At 49.1% G+C, this 23,167-nt stretch overlaps 1 protein-coding gene across 6 annotated transcripts in view; it reads left to right on the forward strand.

Moving 5' to 3' along the window:
• ARHGAP32 (Rho GTPase activating protein 32) overlaps positions 1 to 23,167 on the forward strand; it is a 235,147-nt gene that overhangs the window by 183,067 nt on the left and 28,913 nt on the right. For 4 of the 6 annotated variants that reach the window (XM_085081967.1, XM_085081970.1, XM_085081965.1 and 1 more), the window contains one exon: positions 16,506 to 16,655. In XM_085081967.1, the coding sequence (XP_084938093.1) occupies positions 16,506 to 16,655 (150 nt within the window). Of the gene's footprint in view, positions 1 to 4,228; positions 4,460 to 5,160; positions 5,283 to 16,505; positions 16,656 to 23,167 lie in introns of those variants that run through there. The other 2 variants (XM_085081969.1, XM_085081968.1) reach the window with 2 other exon arrangements.

Genomic DNA, 23,167 nt, shown 5'->3' on the forward strand with positions numbered 1-23,167 from the left:
ACAAATCCATGTTTCTGTGACATTTCCTGGGTGCTGTGGAAACTATCTGGGTGGTTCTCAGGCAGTTGTGAGTGAGTTGTTTGACATTTTCTTCAAGAGGCCTGGATTTGAAAGCCTGGAGTGGAAGAGCAAGATTTGGGGATTAGAGTTGTGTCTGGGGTGCCCAGGGCAGGAGCACAGCAGCTGGAGCCAGGCAGGAGATCCATCCTTTGGAGGGAAGCTGGACTGAAACAAAAGGGACCTGCAGGCTCAGGGACCCAGAAGCAAGAGGAAGGTACCATTTGGTTCTGCTGCTTCATTAATGTATTTTTTAATATTTTAGCTGAACTCAAAGAGAGTTTTCTAATCTATGAAAGCCCTGCTTGAGCCTTCCCAGCCCTGAGGGACTGGATCCTTTGTCCCCTCAGAAAGTGCCATGAGTGCAAAGCCAGTGGTCCCAGGACAGTTGGTGGACATCAGTGTTGCCCTGTGACCATCAGGTGCAGGCTGAGCCCAGGGATGGTCCTGGGCTCTCTGAAAAATCTGCCTTCTCTGAAAAATCCCACTGAGGCACAGATGGACATGTCAAAAATGAACCTCTGTGTTCAGTCCCCAAGTTTGCATTCTGGTTTTTCCCTGGCATAGCTGAGTCTCCTGGAAGTATGGAAAAGATCCCACACGGAACTGTCACAACCCCCCCCCACACCAAAACCCCATCCCAGCCCACCCCACCCCAAGCCGCTGTCAGGGTCCAGGCTCCTGGCAGAGGAGCCCTTTAGCAGCTTTGGGGAGCAAGGGGAGCAGCAGAGCTCTGCCAGTTGAGGAGCATCCTCTGCTCCATCCCAGCATATCCTACATCCCCACTGGGAGGCACTACTGGTGTAATTACAGCACTGGAAATCAGCCTCCAGGCACAGGGAAATGCCTGAAACACAGGTACAGGGAAGAGCCAGATTAATTCCTGTGTTCCCTGTAGTGCAGTTTCTCCTTGTGTGTGGTCACCAAGGCTTTGGGAAATAAGCTGAGCCCATAAACAGCAGCTTCAGGCATCTCACATTTTTACAGGTAATTTTGTGGTGAGCCTTGGCCATGTTTCCTGGGGAATTTAATTGGAAAAGGAACAAGCATGGTGTGTGGATCTGTGCACAATCTGTACACATCAGTTCACAAATAATTACATAGATCTGTGTTCTGTGCAGGTGAGAAAGAGCTGTGTTAATGCTTGTTATAGAAAAATTCTTGGTGTTTGAGGGGCTGGATTCCCCAAAACAGGCTGAGCAGTGTGAAGCAAAGCAGTGAAACTTGGCTGAGTGCAGGGTGTTGGAGGCACCAGTGTGCTTTAATAAGGCCACTTTCCTTTTCACTTGTTCTGTGCTGCTTTCTTGCTCTACCTGCTCTCCACTTACTCAGGTGTGTGGGGGGGTATTTTTAAAAAAGATATTTTTTCCTTTCTCACAAGTTCTGTCAAAATGGGACTTAACTCTAATAATAGTTGGCTTGAGCAAAACTCTGCAGTTATGCTAAAAGCTCTGAAATGGTGGCAAGGGGGAGTTTGTTCTGCACTGCTTTTCCTCTTCTTTTCTCCTGAATAATTCTGTAAATTAGTGTAGGAGCCAGACTGTGGCTTGCAAATACTGCCTGGCAGCTTTAAGCATAGATGATGGCACATAGCTCTGATCTCTTCCTGGCCTATGGATTTATCAAGGGTTGTGCCAGTGCATAGCTCAACTCTCCCATTAAAACCTGGTCCTGGGAAGTTCACAAAGGCTGAGCAGCTACACCACCACCTCTCTGTGCACAAAGACTTCATAAATGGAATAGTTGGAATATTTTTCTTGCAAGCCATGGCAAACCATGACTCCATCCACCAAAAGCTGTCACCACATGGTACCACTGTGCCCAGAGCAGCTGTGGCTGTCCCATTCCTGGAAGTGTTCAGGGCCAGGTTGGACAGGGCTTGGAACACCCTGGGATAGTGCAAGGTGTCCTTGCCTGTGGCAGGGCGTGGGACTGAAGGAGCTTTAGGGTACCTTCCAACCCATTCTGGGATTTGGTGATTCTGTACTCTGTGACGTGGGATACCTGGATGTCAAACCTGATTGCTGTCAGCTTTGAATCAAATCCAATTGTTTTAAGGCATTCCATGCCATGATGTGCTGCTCTGTTGTTTTGGTTTTTTTTTAATGCCCCAATCTTCTTTCATCTATAGTTTCTCAGCAACAGTCCTTACTTCTAAAAGGGTTTTTGTTTATTTGGGGTGTATGTGTGCTTTGGGAGCCGCTGACTGCAGGATAAATCCAGCTGAGTAAGAAGCAGCATTGGAAAATCCTGCCTGTCCAACTGCTAATGATGGCTTGAACCTCCTTGAGTGGTTACATTTGCAAAACCAGAAAGTGGAAGAAGCTACAGGCTGCACTAATAACACTCTTCGGGTTGCTTTGCCTTCCCAGTTCTGTCTGAAATAACTTTTGGAGGACAGGGTGAACTTCAGGATTGAATTTGTGACAGGCACATGGATGGACCCTTTTTTCTGTGGTTTCAAATTCTTGGACTTCTTAGTTGGGTTTAAAAGATACTCATTATCTGCCTCCTCTGCTCCATGGCAAGCTGACCAACTCCTCAGGAGTGGGGAATGCATCTCTTTCACTTTCAAAAAAAAAAACCAAACCAAAACCAAAGCTTAAAATTGTGTGGCAAAAGAAATTAGAACAGAAACAGAAAATGAGACTTAATGTGATTATTTTATTACTTCCAATCAAATATTCAGAAGCAGCAAGAAGACATCCCAGTACTGTTCAGTGCAGTGGCGAGCAGAGGCCCCTGTGCAGGTGCAGAAGGGCCCAGGTGCAGAACAGCCACATCCCCTGGTTGCTCAGGTTCCATTCCTAAAAGAAAGGCAGTTTCTAAGAAGGATTAAGGATTTTCCTTTACAGGAAACAAAGTGCAGATGGGGGAAAGGTGTGTCATTGTATACCAGGTAGTAAAATACCTCCTCATAGCAGTAATTGCAAATGTAAAACCCAAGCCTGAAGCTGAGAGTGCTCTGTGTTGTTGAGGATGCAGCTGTCACATTCCTGCTCTGTTCAGCAAAAATAGGATTGGGCAACTCCTGGCCTTAGTTTGAAACTGGGCACCAGTAAAGTGTGTGAATAGAGCAGTTTGTCACAACGGGGCTCACCAGCCTTGAAGGAGTTTTCCTGGCCAAGCCTGGCCTACAGTAAAAAAGAAAAAAAATACATAGGGAGCATACTGGCAGCTTTGGGCAGCTCAGTGTTAACTGCTCTGAAGTCCTGGATGCTGTTTGGAATTGTATGTGCATTTTGCATGTTTATTGGGATTTTCCCAGCTTTGATCAATGGGTGTGATAGGAAGAATGTTCCCAGAATGGCAAGTTGGTACCAGGGAGAAGGGTTTGTACTTGGAATTATTCAGAGAGAAGTGGATTTAGGAGTCGTGTTTGGCTGCTGAGGTAAACCCTGGTGTGATAGTGTGCTCATTGTCCAGGCCAAACAAGCCCAGCAGTAAATACCAAGTGTGAGGAGTAGCTGGAGAACAGGATTATCAGGAGATGTGAGTCAGCAAACGATTTTGAAAATAGCACAGAAGAGAAAGCATGAGCACCTGAAGAAATTAGTTTTCCCCTCCTGCTCATCAAGATGTCTGCAGATAGAGAGGCAAATTCCTGCTTAATCCTTTTGACCCTGAGGTTGCCCACCTTTAGCTGACAAGCCCACATTTTAAAGTGGGTGACAGCAGTTACAGGGATTGATGAACTGGTGTTGATGGGGGAGCTTGGGGTCAAACAGCACAGAATTTATCCCACAAACCTGCAGTATATGCAGGTAAGGCCACAGCTTCACTGGCACTAGGAAAAGGCTTGGCTGAGGCTTCCTGCCCTCCTGGCTCTTGTCCCTGCAATGGTTGCTGGCCAAGGCTGGGCAGGGATGGCAGTGCTGCAGTCAGGTCAAGTCCCAGGGTCTCTGTGCTCTGCCCTGGCCTGGAGCCTGGCTGGAACTGGTCACTGGGAAATGATCCTGTCATTTGGCTTTGCTTTCAAACAGCAGAACTCCTGGAGAATTTTTAATAGGGTTTGTTTTCAGTGATCTGATCAATGCAAACCAGCCTCTCAGAGTGGGAGGGGGCATCGTTCTGTGATTGCATTAGCAGGGACACCTCGGTGTAAGGGGCTGCCCCCAGGGCTGTGGGGCCCAGCCTGTGTCCCATCGGCCAGCTGGGATGTGCTTCCATCGGAGCACTCAGGCATGCCCAGTGTCTGTCCCTGCCTTTTGGACATGCTGAGACAGATCTTTAGTGTGGACTTGGGCATTTGCAGCAGGAGCAGTGACTGAGGGACAGGGCTGATGGCACAGATGTGCCCCTGAGCTCTGCAGTCCCGGTGGGGTTGGACTGTGGCCCTCACCACAGCATCCTCTGTAGTTTTTGTGGCATGAAGGAACAAGGAAGGAGGAAGTCAACAAAGGTGAGTGCAGCTCTCCTGGCCTCTGTGTTTTCCTGGAGGTGCTCACGGGCTGTTAGGGAAAGGGCATCATCCCCATGGTGGAGGTTAAGGAGCAGCTGTGGGTTATGTGGGGCAAAGCCAGTGGTCAGACCCTCACAGAATCCCCGATGGGTCAGGCTGGAAGGGACCACACAGAGTCACCAGGTCCCACCTCCCCACTCCAGCAGGGCTGTCCCAGAGCAGGGCACAGGATTGCATCCAGATGGGTCTAGAATATCTCCAGTGAGGGATACTCCACACCCTCTCTGGACAATCTGCTCCAGTGCACAGTAATGTTTCTCCTCATGTTCAGCTGGATCTTCCCGGGCATCAGTTCCTGCCTGTTCTCTTGTGCCGTTGCCTGAGCACCACCGAGCACAGCCTGATCCATCTTCTCAGCACCCGCTTTAGACTTCTATACCTGGGATTTTCTTGTATTTGTATTTTAGACCTTCCCCAGACGAGCAGCCGTGTGCTGCTCCCCATCCCTCTCTGCCCACCCTGCGCCCTTTGCGCGGCTCCGGGAGGGGGTACAGGAGGGACACGAGGGACAGGAGTGTCCCGCCAGAGCGGCTGCGGGAGCCGGGGAAGGAGCGAGGGAGGACACGGAGGGAGGGAGGACACGGAGGGAGGGAGGGAGGGAGGGAGGGAGGAAGGAAGGAGGCACCTGCGGAGGAGGAGCCGGGGAGGGGCTTGGCAGAACCGCAGAGGCTGCGAGCGGCCGGCGCATCCCGCGGATCCCGGCGGAGCCGAGCGCAGCCCGGCGCGGAGCGGGCGCGGGGGACCCGGCCGGGAGCAGGGCCAGGTGAGGCAGCGACAGCCCGGGGGACCCGGCCGGCGGCTCGGACAGGGGGTGGAGGTGTCTGCGCCACTTGTTGCTTAGTAACTTGCCAGGTATTTAATGTGTGGGGGGAATGAGCGCCTTTGGACGAGGATCTTCTTTCCCGGTGGTGGTGGTGCGTCAGGAAAGAGGCACTTGGTACATACTTTACACTGGCTATTGGGAAGAAATTTCTCCCTGTGAGGGTGGGGAGGCCCTGGCACAAGGTGCCCAGAGAAGCTGTGGCTGCCTCTGGATCCCTGGAAGTGTCCAAGGCCAGGCTGGACAGGGCTTGGAGCAGCCTGGGATAGTGGAAGGTGTCCCTGTTTGTGGCAGGGGGTGGAATGAGATGAGCTTTAAAATCACTTCAAAGCCAAACCATTCCATGATTTTATGGTACTTAACACCCCCTGGTTGGGCCTAGGGGTGCCGGGCTGTGCTGGGGTGTCCTGCCCAGGACACTGCCTGGAGCAGAGCCGATCCTACACAGGGGTGATGCTGTCGGGCTGCTCAGATGCCTCTCTGCTTGGGATCATGTTTTCAGCCAGCTAAAACATACCTGGTGTCAGTAATTCCTCTGTCATCCCTGGCTGCTGGTTACGGACCTATGCTTCTGCAATGGGAGAAGATCATCGGGGGTCTGTGCCCTTGGGCAGGTTCCCTGGCTTGTTGACCAAATACCGATTAAATTTACATACTTACCCCTCTCCCCCTCCTTGTTAATTGTTCTACTTGTGTTTCCCTCTAACTAATCTCTGCCTTGAGGTTTCTGTTGCACCTTGCACTGGGTCCATAGTTGTAAACTGTTTTATTGGATTTGCTCTTGGGTCATGGGTGTGTAGCAAACCCGAGCTGTTAAAGGGAGCCACTTCCATGTCTGGGATGATTTGTGCGTGGATTCTCACACAGATGCCAATGGAGAAGGAATTCCGGCGTGCAGGTCCCCTCCACCCAGCCGTTGTCTTGTGTCTGCAGGGCTGGAGTTCAGTGCCTCCCTCTCACATTTATACCTCACTCCCAAAGAGGTGGCTAACAGATGGGAATGTCTACAATTTAAATTTCAATAGATTTTTGCATATCACTTTATCTTTTCATTTTCTCTTCCTCCCCAGACTGGCACATTCCTAAGCATTAATATTATTGATGCTGTTGTTCAAGAGAAAGGGGCTTCCTATTTAAAACTGCCAGCCCTTTGCTGGAGCCCTGGGGCAGGGAATGCACACTCTGGAAAATAAAATTCCCAGGGAGAGACGCTACTGTGATCACAGTAGACACTTCGCAAGTAGCCATGGCTCGTCTGTTCATATTTGTTCAGAAAACCTCCTAAAAGCCAGAGCCCGTTTTAAGGGCTAAATGCCCTGCAGGATCTGATTATTTGTGACAGAGAAGACAGGATGCCTTCCCTTTCCACTCTTCCCTGACCTCCTTTGTTCTGGGCACCACACAGGCATGATAAAAGAGCCTCATTTGAAATCGAAGCCCTGCATTGAGAAGTGAAAGGAAAAGAATATAAAGCAGGCAAAACAATACATTATCTGCATTTCTAAATCTTAAAAAGCAGATTTAATTCACCTAAAATCCCCAAACTATTAGGTCCAATTTTCACTTTCAGTGAAGTTTTTTGTATTTCTTTAGCTGTGTAAGGAGGATGTATGTGAAAACAGTAGTTTTTATGCTCTTTTAGCCATTGTATCCTTCTTGTGCTGTATAAAGTGACTGTAATGTGAATGAAAATTGTGGCCACGGTCTTCAGCATTTTTTCTTGTTTCCACTCTAGCTGAGTGGGAATTTTACTTCCAAAGGCAGAATCATTTCAGGGCTTAATGGCTAAAGCAAGAACAGTTTAGGAAGTTGGGGCTCTAAACAGAAGAGCAAGAGCAGTATCAATCTGGGAAGGGTAGGTTAATGAGTTAGGAGGTAACTGGTCTGGGCTGTAAACACTTGCCCTAGGGCCAGTGAAAATGAGAGAGGCAGCTTTTGGGAAGGAGAGCAGCAGGGATGTTACCTGTTGTACTGGGAGTACCACGTACCTCAGGAGAGTCGGTATGCAAGGACTGAGGCAAAGGCTGTACCCTGTGGATTAGGAACAGTGAGGCAGTATGACTTGACCCAGGCCTCCTCCAGCTTCCAGGGGGATCACTCATGGCCCTTCCCCATGGAATCAAAAGGGTTTGTTCCTTCCCAGTGCCTTCTCAAGGCCTTGCATAAGAGCTAACACCCTCTCGCTGTGGGATCGGGCTCCGTCTGCCAAACTCCTCATTATTCCACTTGTGCTGTTTGTTGATTCCTGTCAGATCCTCTTCCATCGCTTGCTTCTTCCCACTGGGCCGGGCTGGAGGAGCGCGGTGCCGCCATCACTCTGGTGATCCTGGCCTAGCTGATGCCACACTCATGTTGGAATGGCTTGGGAAGGCTCGGGGCTGCCTGCCTGTGTCCAAGGAGCTTGATGTGATGCAGGGTCAGCTTGGATTACTGTCAAGTTTTTGGAAGATCTCCTGCAGTGCTGCTGCCACTTGCAGGAGTCGCGTGGGCGAGGCTCAGCTGAGCTGCAGCTCCACAGGGCGGTTGGGAAGTGTTATAATCAGGGAAGGAGCTGCATGAAGCACAGCCGGGGTGGGAATGAGGCAGGGCAAAGGCACTTTGCCTTCAAGTGAGTGTGAGTTTGGGCACAGCCAGCTCTTGACTTCTCTGAGGCTGTGGCTGCTGGAGCCAGGATGAAGAATGTTTGGTTTAGATTGTCTTAAAGGGAAGTTGGGGTTGGCAGTTAAGCAGTTCCCTCTGTATGGGTAGCTAGCAGCTCCAGTCAGCTCCAACAGGAAATGTGTGGCATTGCCATCACTGTCTCCCGGTGGATCACATTCCTGTTGGTGATGTCTGGTGAGTTGGAGAAGCTTCTGGCAGAGATGAACCTACTCTGGTGTCACCTAATGCCAAGGTGAAATCTTGCCTCTTGAGTATCCTTCCATTTCTCCCTGATTTGCAAGTGTCTGGAGAGTTATCCAGCACAGGGCCTTGCTTTCTGATGTTGATGCTTACCCTGGTTGTCCTTAATGCTGCTGCCCCACTTGAGGTTCCAGAAATTCCTTTAACCAATAAGACCCTTCATGGGGCACATCAGAACAACCTTTGGGGTTGTTCTGAAATTGGGTTTCTTCTCAAACCATGCAAATTGTGTATCAGAGATACCCTCAGTATACTTTCTCTTCAGTGGGTTGTAGGGTTGCACAGAGGCACATTTTGGTGTCAGATCTCACATCTTTGGGTGTGGTGTGAGTTTCGGCATGCAAGGTCAAACAATCCTGACTTCCCAAAGTGCAAGTGGGTGGGAGGCTGACATCATCCCCCTGATGGGCAGATCTGGTGTTCAGTTGTGCTTGTGATAGTTACCTGAGTCAGAACAGCATTTCTAAAGTATCCTCAATCGCCAGGGTAGGCAAGATAAGCAAAAAGACTGCATTAAGCTCTGCTAGAACACAGAGATTTAGCTAGAGTGAAAGAGAAAAAAGTTATTTCAAGTATCTCTCTGGATATTTTTCTCCTAGCTTCATGTTTCCCAGTTTGCTCCCCTTGTCTCCATGTCCTGCTGCTGGCCCTGTGACCTCTTTGTGTCACCTGAGCTGCTGACCCCACTGCCACGTGTGCTAAATCTCTATCTTTGTTTTCAACTCCCACCCCTTTTCCAGTTTAGGCCTCTAATAATTGGTTTTCTTTGCACTACAGCCCCATCCATCATTATTCCCCCCCCAGTTATCTGTCCCAGCCTGTCCCTGCTGCTTCATCACTGGGACTCACTGTTAGTCAGCACTGTTGGCTTTTTTTCCCAAATACAATTCAAACTTGTTAATAGAATTAATAGGTTGGCCCTTGAACCTTTGAAACCTCTCTCATGTCTCTGTTAGCCTTCAGCTACATAAATAACTGATTTATGCCTCTTGGCCATGTACCACTGCCCTGGGGCAGTTGTGCTGTCCTTCAGGGATTAATTCGGTTGTATCCTGGGGTCTTGTTTGTTCAGGAGGTCAGGTTGTCTCATCTTAGTGCTCCCTTATGATCTTCGCATCTGTGCAAAGATCCGTCACGTCTTTAAGCTGGAAAATATCACCAATTTATTGGTATCAGACGTAGGTGATAGATATTTGCATCTGGCTAACCTGGTGGTTATCATTCCTGCCCCATTACAAATGCTCAAAAAAATTGGCAGAAGAGCATGGAAAGAGGTTTTGCTGTTGTACATTAGCTCTTGGTTCATGTCTGTGTTTTCTCATGGCCGTAAAGAAACTTCTCCAGGCAGTTCACACTGTAGATTATACTTGTGCATGTCATGACAGATATGTGATTTCAGTGAAATGAAAGCAGCCCCCATGCTGGTAGCTTCTGGATGTGCAGTGTCCTGTCTCTAGCAGAGGAGGATCAGACCCAGCTGCAGCAGAAGCTGATGGAATTGCGAAATTGTGAGTTGCCAAGCTGGTGCATCTCTGGTGCCAGATGTTCCTGTGCTGACAAGAGGAGCCAACCTGAGCCAAGGGTTGCTGTTGGCAGGGATGGGGAATAGTTGGAGTTGTGCTGAGGTCATTGCACAGACACTGCCCAAAGGATGGCTGCAGGAGCCTGGGCAGATGCAAGAGATGCAGCTTCCTTATTACCAGGCTTTGAAAATAAACAGCACCAGCATTTATCAGAGACCTACTTTACTCTTCATGTGTGTGGGGCTCTCGTGGTAGCTGGAAATCTGTCCTTATCCTTGGCTGGTTGTTGTGTTCACAGTTAATTTGAATGGTTTTTATCAACTGACACTGAAATTAATCACCTTTAACATATTTCTTCACCTCAGAGCCCAGCCTCAACTGATGACAGCCTGGCACAAGAGAAATGCTGCACCATCAGAAAACACACAGCATTTTGATTTTATTTTGCTCTTGTTTATGGCAAACCAGTCAGTATACATTTATGAAAGTTACTGGAGATAGAAAGATATTTTTAGATTCTCATATCTATGAAATTTTAAATTATCTCTTGAAAAATCTTTATGTCTGCTGAGGGAGCCCAGTGTAGAGATTGGTGATATTATTGCTGTGTTGGTTGGTCCGTCTTCAAACCCAGCATCCTGTTCAAGGACTCAGGGATGGTGCTTGGTGGTGTGTGGTTCCACATTCTGCTTGGGGTTTTTAGGGCTGTGTAAATGAGCTTCCAAAATAGAATGTGCTGTGGCAGGAGAGAAGGAGGAAAATGTCTTGTTGCTAAGGAACATGACAGAGAACTGGGAAATGTGACTCAGTTCTTGGCTTGGCATCACTTCTCCTCGGTGAGATGTGGGTCTGCCGAGTGAGTTTTTCAAAGTGTGAGGGGATGGATATTGAGTATATTGGCTGTTGTTTTCAGGAGGGGTCAGAATAACTGATGCTGTGTGGGGACCCAGCTGACCTTGCTCCACTCTGACCCTTCAATGTAATCCTGAGTGTGCAGAATCAGGAGCACAGGAAATGTGTGGCAAAACCACCCCCAGCTTCTCTTCTCCCAATTCCTGGTGCTGCTCTTTCTTCAGAAGTCTGCTGCTTCTCCTTCTCTCCCCGCAGCAGTTTAATTTTAGAGGAGAATGGCCCTGGAGGGACTAATAGCCTGAAAAAATTTTTGTCTGGCTTGCTGTAAATCTCCCTTCAGAGAGGATGGATTTCACTTTTGTTCTGTAATGCCTTTCTTTGCGACATTCCCATCTTTGATTTTGTGCTTGCCAGTGCAGTTGGTTTTTGGCTGTGCAGCTCTGCAGCCACACGTGTTGTGGTTGGTCTGAGCACCAGGCTCCCCTCGCAGCGGGGGCCAGCTGGGTGCTGTGACCTGTAAAATCACTGGAAATAACAGAAACAAACAAGCTGCCCGTGTGCTGGGAATGTGGGTCAGCAAACACCCTCCAAAATTATACTCCTGGAGTCAAAGTTCGCTAACCCTGCATCAGAAAACATGGTGCTGTGAACCTAGGAAGGGGATTTTGTCAAACCCCAAATATTAGTGCTACCAAAAGGGAGTGGGGCAGGTGCTCTTTGTTTGTGAAGGCGGGGCTTGTTTAGCCTTGGCAAAGGCTAATGTGGCTGCAGGGGGCAGGCAGAAGGCTTGGGAAGCAGGCAGGGAGTTTTGGGAGGGTGTCCTAGAGGGAGCTGCTATTGCCCTGGATGGGGCTTGGAGCAGCCTGGTCTAGTGGAAGGTTGCATGGCAGGAGTTTGAAATAAGATGAGCTTTAAGGTCCCTTCCAGCACAAACCATTCTGGGATTCTGTGTTTAAAATCTGTTGCTGGGTCACCATTTGCCTGGATGTTCCCTGGCCTTCGGGAGGAGGCAGGATGAGTCAGCTGGGGGATGCTGTCTTGCTGCAGGACTGGCTGGACTGTGTTTTGTTCTCGAGCCTTTGCCTCATGGGGTTTTTCTTGCTGAGCAGAACAAATCTGGGGACACAGTAAGGCTGTGTTTGTTCCAAGTTTTCTTCCTGTTTGGTCTCCATGATCCAAAGCCAAGGAATCAGAAGGAGACAGTGCTCTTTTCTATCTTACCTTTCCTTCCTTCTGTTGGCAGCACTTTGGTCAATTGTAATGAAACATTGCAGTGGTCTTGGGAAGGGTTTTATGGCCACACATCACTCGTGCAGTTTGGGCTGAGTCACATGTTGTTGGACTGTGCTGTGAATCCCAAATAGCTGCAACCCTAACGAATCCATGGGGCACAGGATGGATCAGGACCAGGGGGAGCATGTTCATTCTGGGCTGTCACACCTGGGCTGGCCCAGCTCTGCCCTAAGAGCATCAGGGGCAGCAGATTATTCCTAATCCAGGTCACGGCGGTGGCTCAGCTCAGCCTTCGGGAATAGTGTGGGGACACCAAGCAGTGCCACCAAGGGCTGAGGTCATGCTGTGGGGACACCCAGCAGTGCCACCATGGGCTGAGCTCAGCGGAAGGCTCAGGAGTCCTCAGCATATCCCAAGGGATCCCTGTGGGCTTCCAGCAGTTCCTGAAGTAAGCCAGGAGGACAAGTTGTGCTGACCAAGAGCATGAAGTGGCTTGGAGAGTTGATGGCTGGCACAGCTCTCAGTAACGCTGCAGAAAGCACGTGGGCCTGAGGGGGAACAAGCTAGGCTTTTAATGAAGTAATTGTTATTTAATAGCTTTTACCAGTGTCAGGGGGATTTGGGGCCTCACTTGCACCACTGGAGCTGGTGGTGTAACAGCAACAGCACTGCCTGATCCATAAATGTTCCTCAGGCAGGTGGTACTGGGCAGCTTCCCAAAGCCACGATGAACTACCTGATGCAAGGATTCCTTTTCCTTCCCCCACTTCCCACCATGTAAAGGCTTTGGCCAGCACAGTTATGACAGCAAAAGGGGGCAGATTTTTTCTTGCTCCTAACTGAAACATTTGTACCAGCAAAACTTCAGAAGTGGTTCAGCCTCAGGTGGGGTCTCTCAGTAGGGTTTCATTTGGGGATTTTTTTCAGCCAGGCTCACTCCACTGGATGGTGAGTTTATCTTTGCTTCTTCAGGCCAGGATATTAAGCCAAATCTGCCTTTCTGAGGAAAAGCAGCCCCTGCTCTGTCTAGGAAAGTCTTCATTTCTTGGTAAACAATGTGTTTTATAGTGGTTAAGTCTGAGGTGGAAAGTAATACAGATAAGTGTTGGAATTTTTGTTTAGCTTGGTTTGGCTTTCAGTTGGTAACTCAGAGCAAAGCAACCATTTCAAACTGCCTGTTGGTAATGCTGGTCCCCAAATTTAGTTCTATGAACACGTCATGTGGAGGCCCAAGCTGTGAGTGGATCAGACCTATCATGTCCCTGTTTTATTAGTGGGACAATAATGGTAGGGAAGAATTAATTTGTTTTATCCACATCTGCTTCATTTGTAACGTTTGTAGATTTGTTTCTGGTCAAAACCCCGTGCCTTGATGCCGTTTTTGCTGCAGTCACCAATTCTGGGTGCAGAACAATTCTTGGTGCTGCAGCAGGAGAGCACTGCTGGGTGCTGTTGTCACTGTCACCTGTGGGGCAGCAAAGCTTTGGGATGGGTGTTTTGAAACAGAAAACATGGATTCTTCAGCATTCCTGGCTGCTCTTGGCATTGGTGCTTATCCAGAGCCTGGGTCTGCTGCGCTGCATTCATCCAAACCAGAATGCAGCAGGAATGAATCCCTCAGGATGCATTGCTGGTCCGAGGGTCGGTGATACCAGGGCACTGGGCAGCAGGGTGAGGGATTTCACCTTTGCTTCTGCTGCAGGAGGCAGCTCCCACAGCTCAGGAGCAGAGCCCATCCCTCTCAGACACCTACCTGCTTTTGTTCTCCTTAATAACCTGTCAGCAGGGAGATGACTGCTTGGATTTTCTTGCTGTTCTCTTGTTCTCCCCCACCCAGCAGAAGCCCGAGTGAATCATTCCTGCGTGGGTACAGCCTTTGGAGTTGGGTTCAGCCTGGGAGAGGCTCTGCAGAGCAGGCAGTGATCCGGGATGAGCACATCAGGCTCTGTGTGACCAAGCAGCCATGCAAATGCGTCCACAGGCTGGGGACAAGGGAATTTCTGGTGGCTGAACCTGCCCTCCCAGAGTCCTTGGCTGCTTCACCACGTCTCTGTGGCAGGGAGCTTGTAGGAGTCTGCTTAATGGTGCAGAAAACAGGACAATTATTTTAACCTGCACTGAGTGGCTTAAAGGCAGAGCAGATTTATTGTGTTTTAAAAACTCAGGTCACTTTTCTGATCAGTGATGCCAATACCAAGCCAAGTACATCTCTAGACCATGGAAGTGCATCCGTTGCAGTTTTTTTCTGGTTTTAGTGCTGAGGTGACACCCAAAAGTCACTTGTTGATCTGCATTAGTAGTAGGATTCCTTCAGGACTAGAATTGGATGCATTTTTCTCAATTTAAAATCCATTCTCTGATGGGCGTGTTTTCATTAAGTCAAGCAAGGTACATAGTATACAGTGTATGTGAAATTATTCAAATGAATGCACACATATTAATGGTTGCTTTATTAGATTAGTAGGTGCTCTGTTTGCCTGTTGTAAAAGCATGTGTCTCGGGTCTCTCACCTCCAGAGGCGTTATCACAGCAGCCTGAGGGTGCTAACCTTGGAAATTCCACATGAGTCAGGATGAGACTGTCTCCATTTATCCTTGAGCTGGGCTGATCGGAGGTGATAAATGAGCCCTCACTTTCCTGTGATGATGGATACAGCCAAACCCCATCCTAACTTGGTTTGGCATGTCAGCACAATCTGGTCCTTTATTGCGTGCAATTTAAAAGCCCATCAAACTGCAAGCATTCCTTTAATTAAAGCCCCCACAGCCACAGTTTGTCATGCTCAAGGCTCCTGTGGTTGTTAAATGATTTGGGTTTGATTGCTGAGGATGCAGACATGGGATTTGGTGGGGTTTTTAGGATTTCAGGTATTCAGGTGGTGCTGAGGATCAGTTTGGTGTTGTGCTGCTAAAGGGGACTTTGTGCAGAAGGAGAAGTTTGCTTTTGTCACAACAGTACAAATTTGTTAAGGTCAGTGGAATCAGGTTAAATATAAATAATATAAATATATCCAGTTTGTTTTATATACCAATAGAGGGACTGTGCCAATGTCTGATAAAATTGAAGGAGAAATACTCAGCTGTGAAGGGATTAACGCATCATGAAGCATTGTGTGGTATGATCATGTTCTTTGGACAGGGTTTTCTGTGATCCCTAGTTGAAGACCCCCCCCTCTGGAGTGAAGCAGTGCTCATCCATTTCTGCTTTGCCAAGTCTCAGTTTCAGGGCTGCTCTCAGTATTTCACATTTCATTAGGCAGCAGAGGTAACACTGAAGGGATGGACCTTTGTCCCCGAGGGTCTTCCCTGCTTTGGAAGGTATTGCTCTGCTGATATTTGATGGTGGTATTTGTGGGTTTAGTGCCGGTGGAATATATGGCTGTTGTCTTTCCTGCCTGGGATGAGAGGGAGGAGTAGGGGGAGGGCGATTGCTGCTGCTGCAGGCGCCTTTACAACCTCTGGAGCTGCAAAGGCTTCCTCACAAAGCATAAGCCTTTATACCCAGCAGTTTGTTCCCTTCAGTAGAGCTCTTCTGGTGAATTAAACTGCTTTTAAATCGTGTACACAATGGCACTTTTGCTGGGGAGGCTCTGAGGGCCTCTGGAGGAACATTGGCATTCCATGGCATTGTTCTGCTCCCATTCAACCTGGGCCGGGCTTCTCCTCCCAGGGCCAGGTCATTGCTGTCACCCACTGCTCTCCTCTGCCCTCCACTGGGATCCAGCGCCTGAGCAGGTGGATTTAGCAGAGGGACCAGAGTTTCCCTAGCACAGCCCAGAGGGACAGAGCAGGAGGTTGGAGGGTAGCTCCCGAGCCACATCCTCCTCTCTTTGGAGGCTGCTTGTGTTCATTCTGGAGGGGATAAACTGCATCTCTTCAATTGGCTGCCTTAGTTACCTGTTTAGAGGGCTGGATGTTGGAGTCCCCATCCCTGGACATGTCCAAGGGACACCTGGATGTGGCACTCAGTGCTCTGGGCAGGGTGACAAGGTGAGGATTTGGCACAGGTTGGAGTCAATGGCCTTGGAGGGCTTTTCCAACCTCAGTGACTGTGATTCTGCGGTTTTATTTTGTGATGGCTTGACAAGATCAGGGAGTTGCTGAGGCCCTGGGGTGGTGCCTGTGCAGGTGCAGTGAGGGGCAGTGAGGCCCAGGTGTGCTGGGAGGGCAGGTTGGTCTCTAAGGGAGCTACACCTGCTCAGCCTCAGAGATTAGAGTCAGCCCTTTGTTTTGGAGGGGCCTCAGACCAGAACGAGGGCCAGTCACAAAGCTTCATTTCTGCCTGTAGGTTACACACTGGTTTGCACAGGAGATGACTGGATTTCTCAGTTGAGACTTGTTCCCTTTTCCAGAGATGAAATTGCCCCTACCAGGTGCTGCCCACAGTCAGCCCTTCAGGTCGTTCCCTCCTGAAGCTGCTCTGCATAGAAATGTGTCTTTGTGTTCAGTTCTTCCATTCCAGCTGGCTCCTGGTAACTCCATGCTAGCCAAGGGCTGGAGCAAAAGCCAAGTTTCTGTTTTGTGTCAAACCTTGGAAAATCTGTTCCTGTAAATAATAGATATTAATGTTACTACAGTTCTTACATGCTTTGTAGAATGAGTTCTGATCAGTGATTGCCAGATCTGAAATGAAGCGGTTATTTTGTTGTCTTGTGCAGTATCAAAGAAGCACGGAAAGCTCATCACCTTCCTCCGGACATTCATGAAGTCGCGCCCAACGAAACAGAAACTGAAACAGCGGGGGATCCTCAAGGAAAGGGTGTTTGGCTGTGACCTAGGGGAGCACCTGCTCAACTCTGGACATGACGGTAAGAAACAACCTGCTCCTGAGTTCTTCCTCTGTTGAGAATGTGTCAGGGTGATTGTGGCTGTTCAGGGTTCATGCTGGGGGACAACTGTGTGACGCAAATCTGTGGCTGAAAGGAAAACTGCGGCTAATGAGGAGCAAACATCATGCTTCAATGTGGGAAGTGTTGTGGTTTAATGTGGGAGCACTGAAGGTGGCTGCAACTCCTGCAGATGGGTTTTCAACCTCTTCAACTCTTCAAATAATTTTTTTCCCCAGGAAAATAAGCTTTATTTGTATGTCAGTGTCAGTGATTAATTAACAGGCATGTTAAACCCCTACATTTCTCTAACTCAGTACCTTTGTATGATTCTAGCACAATTTGCAGTGTAGATCCTGCATATGCCTTTTCCTTGGATTTCACAGAATTTACAGGAATTAACTGGATATTGTGTTTCATCACAGCTTACTTTTCCTCTGTGTTCATTTTGTCTCCCTTCTGGGTCCCTTTTCCCTCCCCATCAGCAGTTCAGGGGGGCAGAGGAGAAAACCTCTCCATTCCAAGAAAAAAAATTAGACAATTGTTACCACTCTTCCTGGGGTGAACTTTGATTTCACAGGCTCTTTCCTGCCCTTTCCCTGTGCCACCTCCAGCTCAGGTTCCTGCAGTGCTGAGGAGCAGCCAGAGCACTTTGATGCTGTACCAGCTCCCCAGCCATGGCTGTTCCCTTCAGGAGCTCACATTCCGAGGGGCATTGGGAAAGCAGCCTGGAGCAGCCGTGGGCTGCTGGTGGTTTGCCTGGGAGTTAAGGCTATTAGGAAAGCAGTGATGGGATCTGTTGCGTGGCTTTGCAGGAGATCCCTTGTGCCAGAGTTGTCCACCTGATGTCTCCCAGCTTTTGTGTGCAGGCAGAGGGAGAAGTGACAGGATGTGTGGGGCAGGAATAGAGTTTCTCTGTTAAAGTTGTTTTTAGTGGTGCTTCAGACCTCTTGTTCATCCAGGTGCCTTTTGGAAAAGGGCTGGCACAGGGCAGGAAGGCATTTCTTGCTCTTTTTCCAGCCAATTTGCTTGGTAACAGCAATGTGCACTCCCTTGCCTGACATAGAAGTGTTTCACTACCAGCTGGTGCAGAGTATGTGCTTGTTCTTACTGCATCAGGACTGTGGCAAGGCTCGTTGGCTTAATTGGAACCAGTTGAGGTCTTTATTGGGGCATGAAAAGCACCAGAGATGGTTTGGTGTCAAGAACAGACAGACCCACATGGAACCTGCATCAGGAGTAGGTAATTCAGAGCACTGGGTGGCTCTGGTTTTATGGGCATGCTGTGAGAGCACTCTCAGAGGGCAGGAGCCATGCCAGCAGAGTGAGCTCATTAATGGGAAGGAGAGAATTCCCTTTCATCCCCAGCCCTCCTCCTGTATGTTTTTGTTAGGCACTAGTCAGCAATGGCCAAAGCTTTTCCCTGCCCTCTGTGCCTGCTCCTTCCCCTGGTTTTAGTGGGAGGTTTCTTCAGCATTCAAAGACACATTCTGGGCTAAATTAAGCTGCTTTAACTCCACTGGTGGTTCTTGTGTGACAGTCTCTGGGAGCTCTGTCCTTGTCCTGGTTACTCCCCACCATCCCACACAATGGGGTGACACTGACTGGACTGTGCTAATGAGGTCCCTCAGCTCAGGAGTCGCCAGTTGCTTTCACCCTTGGTTTAATAACTCTTTCCTAACTCCCTGGAGTGAAGCAGATCCAATTTGAGTGTTGCCAGCAGACGCCTGGCTCTGTTTCCCACAGCAGGATTGTTGTTTTCCATGTGATTCAGCTCCCTGACCTGTATTCCAAGTGATGTAATCCCTGGGATGGGGCTTGTGGAGATGTTTCTGGGTTCCTGCTAGTTGAGCTCTGTGCATGCACAGCATTTTAAGATTCCCTCCTCTTGTAGCATTACTGTGGCTCAGTCATGGAGTCTCTTGCAGTGCTGACCTGCTGAAAGGGGCCTGAGGTGAGTTAAAGAAGCTCCTTCTCATAATCAGAACATCAAGTAATTTTTCCAGGAGCTCACAGGATGCTCTGGCTGAAGTCTGTGTGTGGTACCTGCTGGCGATACTTTGGGATCACAACCGGGAACATCTGAGTTCAGAAGAGCAAAAAGAACCCAATACATTCATCGATTTGTTTAAGCTCATATTAGTTTTGTTGCGTCAATGTCCAGTCTCCAAAAATATGTGTCAGGGCTGAAGGAGCAAATGCCACTGTCCCCAGTGATTGCAGTGAGTGACAAGGCATCGTGTGCACTTCAAAAATACAATATTGAACCAAACTGCTGTTATGCTAAGAATTTTCTTAGTTATCAGCTTTGTGAAGCTGACAAATTCTCAAGAATTTATAGAGAAACAACATGAGCAGCCCCAGTTCTGTAGTCATGAATCTCTGAAACTGTGCTCATTTTTAGTGAGCAGGAAGTGGAGCGAGAGAATAAAAGGGATAAGGAAAAAACTGCAATAAGTGTAACATTTTTTTAATAAACCCTGCGCTGAGGCAGCTGGCTCAGATTGCTCAGCCAGGAGAAGAGTGTGTTTGCTGTGTACCCAGAGGGGATTTACAAACACAGAGGGGATGTTTCACCTACTGCAGTACCTTGTCTTTCTGTGGGCTCAGCAAGTAATCCCTCATTCTGCATCCGCAGAGCCACCGAGGATAAATCTGGCATGGGATGCACAGGAGGAAAGTGATGCAGGAATGTGCCCTGGTTTGCTGTTAGGGAGCAGGAGCCCTGGGATGCCATCCTGCAAAGCTCCACATGCAGCATACGCCAAGCCCTCACCAAGCAGGGCATTTGTCATGGTTACCTCAGTTTTTGGGATGGGCCTGTGCCGAGACTGTGCTCTCCCTGCTGGAAGGTGCCTTCCAGGCTGGCGGGACAGTACCTGCAGCTCTAAAGCTCAGGATATGATATGTCTGTGCCCAGGTTTCTCCCTAGGGAAGGGTGTCTGGGGAAGGCGGGAGGAGTGCATCAGCAGGCTGATGGTGCTGCTGCCCTAGGGAGGATGTGGTTTGTCATTACCCTGAGTGTCCTGCGTGGATCCGAGCAGGAACACTGAGCAGCTACAGGGGGGGAGGTGAGGATTGAACAAGTGTTTACAATAACAGTGTGAGGGATGAACACTGCACCCTAAAAACCCTCCTGCGTTGTGATGATTCATGGTGGGGACTGTGGTGAGTTCTGGGCAGTGTCCTGGGGGTTTGGTTTGGTGTGTTTTCTTTTCAGTTCCAGTTTGGTTTGTGCTGACACTGAGCTGGCCAAATAGTACTGGAGCCCTTCCAGGGTAGGAGTTACACCTCCATGAGGTGCCAAGCAGTCCTTCCCCAAAGGCCCTTGTAGGTGAGGGAAGGAAGCATTGCTGTCCGGTCTCTTTGGTGAGGTTCTGAGTCATGGGCAGATCACATGATTATTTTTCCAAATCATCTATGCTCCAAACTGCTTGGGAAAGAGGGAATTGGGAGCCACAAGGCTCCTGGGCATGGGGCTGGGTATGCATAGGTGTGTTGCTTCCAATGAAAGCCTCAGCAAGGTGTCCTTTTCTTCTCTGTCACATGTCAGCACTGAATGATGGGCTGGGACCTGCAAGAGTAAAACCAGTTTTGATATGAGGGATTTTGGACTTGTCTGTTGGCAGAGCCTGTGGTAATGCTCCCTTCAAGTATGTTGGTTTGCACAATATTTCTCCAGTCACCTCCAGACACCCTGTGGAGCCTGCCTGAAGAGTCCTGTCTGAATCCCATCCAGTGCCTTACTCATCTCTTGGCTCCTGCTGGGCTTGGGATAGTTCCCTGCCAGGGAAGCATCACTTGGCAGCAGACCAGGCTCAGCTGGGAGTTGCTGGCTCTCCGTTGCCCTCAGAAATACTCCCAGTTGGGTTGGTGCAGTTGCCACCTGCCTTGCTGGTTTGTTTTACAGAATCACAGGGTATTCTGAGTTGGGAGGGACCACAAGGATTATCCGGTCCAGCTCCTGGCCCAGCACAGATGCCCCAACGGTCCCACCCTGTGCATCCCTGGCAGTGCTGTCCAAACACTCCTGGAGCTTTGGCAGCCTTAGGCTGTGCCCATTCCCTGGGGAACCTGGGCAGTGCCCAGCACCCTCTGGGGGGAGAACCTTTCCCTGATCTCCAACCTAACCCTCCCCTGACACAGCTCCAGCCATTCCCTGTGTCCTGTCACACTTTTATGGAGCTGTAAGGTGCAGCAAATCCACCCCAATCCCTGACTTCTGAAGAGATCTTGTTCTGACTCCCTTTGTAGGCAGAGATTCTTCTTTTTCTCCCAAATTTTTCTCTCCTGAAGGAAACTAAATAGAACTTAAATTTAGCCCGACCCCAATTAGCAGGATTGTGTTGGCAGAGGATGTTTGTGGAGTGTGGGAGCTGGTGGAATGCTGCATTGCAGCAGCTGCACCGTGCCCTGGTTCCTGCCTCGGAATGTTTGGCCGGGGAGCTTCCCACAGCTCCTGGGGGTGTGACATAGGCGGGAGTGAGGGGAAGGGTGGTGCTGGGCTGCAGGAGAGGCAGGGGTTGGGAGCTGGGCACGACGCTGATGAGCTGATGGAGGGACTGGGAGTCAAATGGGGCTACAATGCCCATGGGGAGCCCAGGCAGGGCTGGGGCTGCTCCAGGTGGTAAGATGTGTCAGCACAGGCCAGGGTGGGCCAGCACCCACCAGGGAGGATCAGCACAGGCCAGGGTGGGTCAGCACCCAGCAGAGAGGGTCAGCATCGGCCAGGATGGGTCAGCACTGGTCCAGGTGGGTCAGAACCCACCAGGGAAAAGCCACTTTGCTGTTCTGGGAGTGAGGGACTCCTGAGCTGCAGCATGCAAGGGGTTACTTTACAATGTACTTTTATTCAAATACTGCTGGGCATCATGTGGTGGGATTGCCTGGACTGCAGAGCGTGGGAATACCATTCATTCTTCCAGGCCAGAAATGTTCCTGTCACCTGTCACTAGTGGGGAATGACGCTTTCTCCCTTAGCAATTGGAGCAACAGGCCAGCCCTGCAGTCCCCCTCTGAGGTAGTGTCAAGAATTCATCTCCAGAGATAATCCATCATACAACCATCAGTGGGTTTGTTCAGGCAATAACAACTTGTTCCTGTACAAAGGTTTATTGAAGTGTTGGTTGTGTGTGGCGTGTTTGACATTTCCCTCGGAATGGTGACATGGGCCACAGCCATTCCAGCAGGGCAAGGGAATGTTGGTTCTGGATGAGGCTGGGGTTTGTGTTAGATGTGCTCACTCTGGGAATGAACCCTTGGGGCAGTTTTGTGCTTTCAGTAGGTGTTTTCAGAGTATCGAAGCTGACAAGTTTGGATGTGAACTGAAAAGTTACAAAGCTCCAAAGTAGGTTCAGCTCTGGCATCCTCCTATCCCAGTTTTCCTTCTGTCTCTATTTTTAAGCATTTTTATGCCTAAAGCAGTTGTGATCAGGACATAAATCTGAGTTTTGAAGTTTTTGTTTGCAATTCTCTTTTCTGCTGAGGCATTTCTTGTGTGACTTTGGCGAGTCCCTTAAAATAGGGTTCATCTTTTTTATACTTGTTATCCAAGCAGATGAGGATGTCTGGAGGGTGATTCACCTTGTCTACCCTATTACAGGTGTTTTTTTAAAAAGGGGATCCTGACTTTTCCATTGGCACAGCGTGAAAAATAATGCATCCTTACTCATCCAGTAATTTTTGTAATGCTCTCCTGAATATCTGACTTGATAGTTTCTATATAGAGCTGCAGCTCACAAATCAGGGGTGCATCTTTAGTTTCCTGACAAGGCCACCTAACTGGGGACACTGGAAATCCTCCTACTCTTCCTCCCTCACTAGTATTTGTGTATCTATATATAGTTTGCCATTTTGCAGTGAAGAAACACTTGCCTGTCTCAGCATTTTCACTTGCACCTGAGTCCCTGCTGTGCACAGCCCTGTGCACACACAGTGTAAATGAGGGGAGAAAGGTTTTAAAGTTGCCTTCTGGGGCAGCGATTCCATGGGGCTGTTGTGGCTTGAGAACCTCTGAGCTCCCAGGTAATCTTAGCCATCCCCTTCCCTCCATCCTGCTGTCCTGGCTGTCCCTTTTTTAATTGAATTGGCAATATATTGAAACCAGGAAGCCTCAAACATGCCCAAACCAGTTTCCTTTCAGTATTTTCTGATTTATGGTAATTTTTTATTCCAAATCCATCACCAAAGGACTGGGGCAATCAATGGCCACAGCTGTACTCAGAGTCCTGGCCCTGAGCTGGGAGCTCAAACTCGTCTGTCCCACAATTCTGTGGCCTTGGGGAACTTGTTTGTTATCTCCCATTCCATCTCCAGGCTTGTACAGTCAAACTAATAGCCCGTATCTGCCCCCAAGGTGCCACAAGGTAAATTCCTAATACCCAGGAGGTACTTGGGAGATTAGGAGTGGGATATAAATATCAAATAGTATTTATCCAAGTGCCAGCACAGGTTGGCATGTGACATCCAGTTGTGAATGTCTGTAGGAATTAAGT

Source organism: Lichenostomus cassidix, chromosome 24, assembly GCF_008360975.1.
Source record: "Lichenostomus cassidix isolate B80296 chromosome 24, HeHo_3.0, whole genome shotgun sequence".
NCBI lineage: Eukaryota > Metazoa > Chordata > Aves > Passeriformes > Meliphagidae > Lichenostomus > Lichenostomus cassidix.